Source organism: Lolium rigidum, chromosome 4 (genome assembly GCF_022539505.1).
Source record: "Lolium rigidum isolate FL_2022 chromosome 4, APGP_CSIRO_Lrig_0.1, whole genome shotgun sequence".
Lineage (NCBI taxonomy): Eukaryota > Viridiplantae > Streptophyta > Magnoliopsida > Poales > Poaceae > Lolium > Lolium rigidum.
The window spans coordinates 80,425,772-80,431,824 of NC_061511.1; the positions used below are offsets into that span (position 1 = coordinate 80,425,772).

General features: G+C 53.0%; 1 protein-coding gene across 1 annotated transcript; it reads right to left on the reverse strand.

Moving 5' to 3' along the window:
* Positions 1–4,285: 4,285 nt before the first annotated feature.
* LOC124706135 (leucine-rich repeat extensin-like protein 4) lies at positions 4,286–5,587 on the reverse strand. Its single transcript, XM_047237793.1, has one exon. The coding sequence runs from the start codon at positions 5,585–5,587 to the stop codon at positions 4,286–4,288; it is 1,302 nt and encodes a 433-aa protein (XP_047093749.1).
* Between the last annotated feature and the right edge of the window lie 466 nt (positions 5,588–6,053).

Here is a 6,053-nt window from a genome sequence, read left to right on the forward strand (position 1 = left end):
GCATCCCTATCCTTTTTCTTAGCCTTTTTGGCATTCCGATGCCAAAGGGGGAGAAGAGAGTAGAGTCTAGGATCACGGGGTTCCTTGGGTGCTGCACAAGCCATGCTTGATACTTTATTTGCTTCTTATTGGGCTTGTGCTATTTGCTTGCTTTTATTTCCGGAACCATTTGATACTTTGAATAATTCATATATGGACAAGTTATTGTATGCTTAATCTCTATGTTAGGATGATTATGCTTTATGCTTATATCTTGATATATACATGTCCATACCATGCTTGTTTCCTAAAGATATTGGGGGAGCTTCTCATATTCTACAAATGGTGCACTTTGCATTCAAACGCAAACTCTCCAAGTGCACACATTGTGGGGGAGCTGTCCTAATACCTTATATGGAATCAAGGTTTGAGCTTATCATAATATTTATATGTGACTCTAGCTCGGTTTGTCATCGTACGTATACCAAAAAGGGGGATATTGTAAGGGTATTTTATCCTTATCCATTACTTTGGTAACAATGACACCGTTGCTAGAGTAATCAGACTAATACATGTCTATAAGATTATTCTCAGGTATTAGCCAGATAGGCATAATGTTGTATCAATGGAACAAGAAAGTAAAGGGAGACCCCCCACTTCAACAAAAAATGAAGATAGGTTGTTCAGCCTATGGCCGGCCTGAGGTCCGGTTAGACCGGCCGTGGCACCGGCCGGCCCGGCGGCGGCCGGCCCCTGGACCGGTGCCAGCTGGGCACCATCTAGTAAAGACTCCACCTCCGCCCGGTGCTGGCCCGGCGCACGGTCCGGTTTGGACCGCCCGGTCCGGTCTCACGCCCGGTCGCGCCGACCTGAGGACCGGCCTACCCGGCGCTTGCCGGATCCTGCTCCGGTGACTTCCGGGGGCATGTACTGTAAGCCCCCAATCCACCCCGATCACGGCCCGGCGCTTGGCTCGGTTTGGACCGGATGGTCCGGCCTACGGCCCGGTTGGCCCGGCCCCTGCGCCGGATGGCCCGGCCCTAGGCCCGGCTGACCGGCTCCCTCGATGACTTGCTGAACTGGACAAGTCACAATGGCTAGATTTCAAGGGACCATATAAATACCCCTTCACCTAGCTCAGAACACTTAGGCACTACATTACAAACTGTTCTTGAGCTCTCTCTCTCTCTCTCTCTCTCTCTCTCTCTCTCTCTCTCTCTCTCTCTCTCTCTCTCTCTCTCTCTCTCTCTCTCTCATACTCCATTGATAGAAACACCAAAAGCCTCAGATCTCCCTCCTCCTCCACCCAAACTCAAATTCCTCCGGGGAAAAGATAGAGGAGGTCTTGATCTATGCTTCCACTGAGCCAAATCATGTTCCCCCTTGTATTCATCGAGATACCTGCTCTCTAGTGTTCCTTTGAAACCCTAGGTGGGCAAAAGAAGTCCCGAAGCATCCGGGCTATGGATTTGCTCCTGACAAGATTGTGAAGGTTTAGAGGCTACCTCAAAGTCTACCACAAGTGAGAAGAACGATTCCTTCGTGGGATAGGCTCAGGAGAAGAAGGTGAGCCTTCGTGGCGCTGGGGAATCCTTCGTGGGACCCCCACCTCTCCAAACGTGACGTACCTTCTTGCAAAGGAACGGAACACGGGAATAAACCTTCGTCTCCGCGTGCTATCGGTTATTTCTAACCGAACTCTTATTTGTGATATATCTGCCTGTGAGAGCCTTTGTGCTCGAGTTAGTTGTATCATCATATAGGGTGCCTCACCTAGTTTGCATTAGGCTCATCTTTATACTCCGCAAAGCCTTATATTGCAAAGAAATAATTAAAATCTGTAGAAACCTATTCACCCCCTCTAGGTTTACCATCTCTGAACTTTCACTTAGGTACCACTAGGTAGAGACCGACCTTTGCGAAGGGAAAAATTCGTCCCACACAACGTACTTACGGTTGACATGTGTCAGCCCCGCTTGACACGCCTGTCCACGCGAGTAGAGCAGCTCTAGTACTTAGGTCCACGCGCCTAGAGCCGCATCGTCCGACCGCGCCCGTACAGCCGCGTACGCCCGGCCGCACACACGAGAAAGTTCAGGTACAAAAGTTTAGTCGCCCACACAAGCAACTACATGTACAGTTGCGCCAACGAGCAAGTACAGGTACGGAAGTACAGTCGCCCACACAAGCAAGTACATGTATAGTTGCGTCAACGAGCAAGTACATGTACATTTGCATCAACGAGCAAGTACAGGTACAGAAGTAGTCGCGCACACGAGCAAGTACAGAAGCACAGTAGCGCACACAAGCAATTACAGTTACTGAGTAAAGGAAAAAACTGCATCAAATACACTAAAAACAAAAGTACTTATCAGTTGAAGCATGAGAACAATTAGGTACACACCACGAGTACAACCGTACTAGTGTTGGAAGTACGGGAATTTTTTTTTCAAAACTATCAATATGGGATCTAGCTTTGAAGATCTCGACACGATGATCTCAAAAGTGAGAACGCATCGTAATTTGGACTTACGCTTGTCGAGATATTTCATTTTGAAAAAAAACGAATCTAGAAAATAAAGGGGAAAAGCTGATACAATGCAGCCCCTTTGTCTTCTCTCTCCTCCCTCATCTCCACATTACTTCCCCTTGCGACTCGTGGCGAGTAGGGAGACCACTTCCTATTGATTTTATGGCACCACAGGGTGCCACTTATCGCGTGCGAGCGAGTTGTCTTCCCTCCGCGAAGGTCGGTCTTTTTCTGACGATTTCAGAATTACCTCGCAGGAGCAGACGTAGGTGCTAGCCCTGGCGAACAAAAAAACTGGACTCCCCAACTGCAAATAACATCTACTGGAAGTAGCGAGACATAGTTCTCATAGATCGTCCGAATACGCTATGGATAATTTTGAACCTCTGGTTATGACCCACAACATGAAGAGACATGGTGACTTGCTCCTCCACGGATGCGTGGATGCTATCATATAGCAGTCATCTCTCGCTAAGCATTTTTACAAGTGCGTAGAAAGGAGCTCTTCTCATCTGAAGCATTTGCGTTACCTCTAACTTGTTGCTTGTAGATGTAGTTTAGGTTTGTCGTCCTCTCTTGATCTCGTAGTAGCATTGGACCGTACGTGAGTGAGACGAGGAAAGGCAGCACACATGACAACTCTCTTGTGCAGCAGGAGGATCTAGACCTGAATGATAGCGCTAAGTGCTACAGCGTCATGTAGAGCTTGATTTGGCCATCCTACTCAAATCGATCTACAATTAGGATGGTCCAAATCAACGCTACAAAGTTCTAGGTAAATGGATCTACCACTAGGCTAGATAGTAGAGAAGAAGATTGTCGCTTACCCTCGGCATGTCATATAACGGAGAAGAGCCAGAGTCGGAGAAGAAGGAGATCAGCATCTGTCTTCACTGCACACGGCAACGCGGGTGTGCTGTCGAAGATGAGCTCCTCCTCCAAAGGATAGCGAGGGTACAATGTGGGAGTACATATCTAGGTCGCCTCCGCCGTCGGTCTCAAAAGTAGGAAAGAGGATTTTTTTGCTAGGGGCTACTAATGGAGGTGACCCAGCTTTACTGCGTAATGCCGCCCAGGTTTCGCTTTCGCCAGCCATCTCGCGCCCTCGCTCCCGCATGCACGGCGTTGTCAATTTTTGTCGCGCCCTAACCGGCCCATGTATAAATTGTGATTCGAACGTTTCTTGAGGACCTATCCGGCATGCGAATGCAGATCCTCTGGAGAGGCTCGAAAAAATTGGGGGACAGAGCCGCAAGACCGCGGAATAGTGCTAGTGGGGCGTGAACTGTGAAGTGAAACAGACGATGTGATTAAAAATGGTACTCCACTGGTACTAGGCGTACGAGTGCTGCGAGTGCACGAGAAAGAGGAGCAATGCAGCACATCACATGGCCCGGAGCACCCTGCACGGCCGGCCAAGCCATGGCCCATCTCGCTGCAGCTGCAGGTGGTTGCATCTACCCGCCGAGCATTCATGGAGGAGAGGACCCAATTAATTCCGATCCCTCTCACCTCGCTCTCAAATCATCCAGCTCAAAAGCGAGCGAGCACGCACTGTCGATCCTCACTCTCGTCAATGCTAATTCGAGCACGGGTTCAGACGACGATCCAAGGTAGGGTATCATCTGCATGATCAATCAGGCACGCAAACATGCAATGTCAGTGACGACGGATTAACCACACAACAGTTAGGATGATCCATGCGCTATGCCAAGAAACGAGGCTAATTGATTGATTAACCCAAAAAAGAAGGTACTACATGATCCGTTCGATCTTTCACGGCACGGTGACCGTGACCCCGACGCCGGCGCCTCCGGAGAGCCCGAACGGCAGCGCGCCCCCGAACGTGGCGCCGACGCCGATCGACACGGCGGCCTCGGCGCAGGCCACGGGGCGCGACCCCGGGATGCGCAGGCAGCTGAGCCCGGCGTCCCCCGGCGCGCCGTCGCACTCGGGCTGCGGCCGCTGCATGCCCCGCCCCGGCACGCAGTTCCCCGCGAAGTCGAACACGCTCCGCCCCGCCAGCGCGTCGCAGCCCTGGCTGATCCCGGAGAAGAAGTTGAAGGCCACGGACAGGTTCGTGATCCGCCGCAGCTCGCACACCAGCTCCGGGAGCTCCCCCGTCAGCTGGTTGTGCGCGATGTTGAGCACCTCGATGCCCGACAGGCACGACAGCGTGCTCGGCAGGTGCCCCGACAGCAGGTTGCTGCTCAGGTCCAGCACCTGGACGCACGGCAGGAACCCCAGCGCCTCCGGGACGCACCCCGTCAGACGGTTGTTCAGGAACAGCACCTCGCGGAGCCGCCCGCCCCCGTAGCTGTACGACGTCGGGACGGGGCCCGTCAGCCGGTTGTTCGCCAGCGTGATCACCGTCGCCGGAGACGACCACAGCGTCTCCGGGATCGACCCCTCGAACTGGTTGTTGTTCAGGAACACCGCGTCCAGGTTCTTGGCGAACACCTCCTCCGGGAGCTCGCCGGAGAAGCCGTTGAACCGCAGGTCCAGGTACACCAGCGAGGGTATGAGCAATGTGGACGAGGGGAAGGGCCCGGAGAAGAGGTTGTTGCTCAGGTCGAGCTCCGTGAGGTACTGCAGGTCACCGAGCGTGTCCGGGACGGCGCCGCCGAGACGGTTGCTGTTGAGGTGGATGAACGTGAGGTGGGCAAGAAGCGACACGGCGGCAGGGAGCGTGCCCTTCAGGCTCGCGTGGTTGAGGTCAATGCCCGCGACCACCGCGCCCGCCGCCGCCGCGCCGGGGGGCGGCGCCGAGCAGTAGACGCCCTTGTAGGCGCAGACGTTGGAACCCTGCCACGACGACAGAGCGCCGCGGGGGTCATCGGAGATGGCAGCCTTCAGCGCCTGCAGAGCCGCGTATTCTTGCCCGCCGTTGCTCTGCGTCAAGGCGGGGCTGGGAGGAGACGGCGGTGGCGAGGCGCCATTGATCCAGGGGCCAAATGTGGCGCTGAAGCTGAGCTGGGAGGTCGGGGACGGGGAGGAGAGAAGCAGCAGCAGGACGACGGCGACGGCGACAGCATCTACACGGAGCATTGCGAGAGGATGGAAATGTCGGAGCCCCATAGCTAGCTTCTGTATGGGGTTGGCTTAATTATTCTTCACCTCCTTCTCCTTGGAGTACGTTCTTGTGGCCAAGGAGTGAGCTTCTTTCAGTGTCGGCGTGTCATGTGTGATCCCCGAATCTAGGGACAGTGTTGAGGGTGGTGTGCAAGTCCATGCACTACCAGCTGGTTGATTGATTAATTTGTTTTCTTTCTTCTCGTGTTGCTTTGCTTGGTGCTCTTCACATCAACGACAACTAGAACTCATGATTGTTGGTGTGCAAGACTCCAAATCTCCTAATGCGAAGTTTTTTCTTGCTCATGTGTGAACTGATCTTCCAAGGGGGGGCCACCATTGGAGATTTAGAGTTTTCAGAAAATTCAAATTAAGTTCGACTCACATTCGTTTTTGTTTGTCAAACTCTAAGATTAGGATCAGGTTAAGAGCATCTCCAGTCGCGTCCCCCAAACCGTCCCCCAAACCGCGC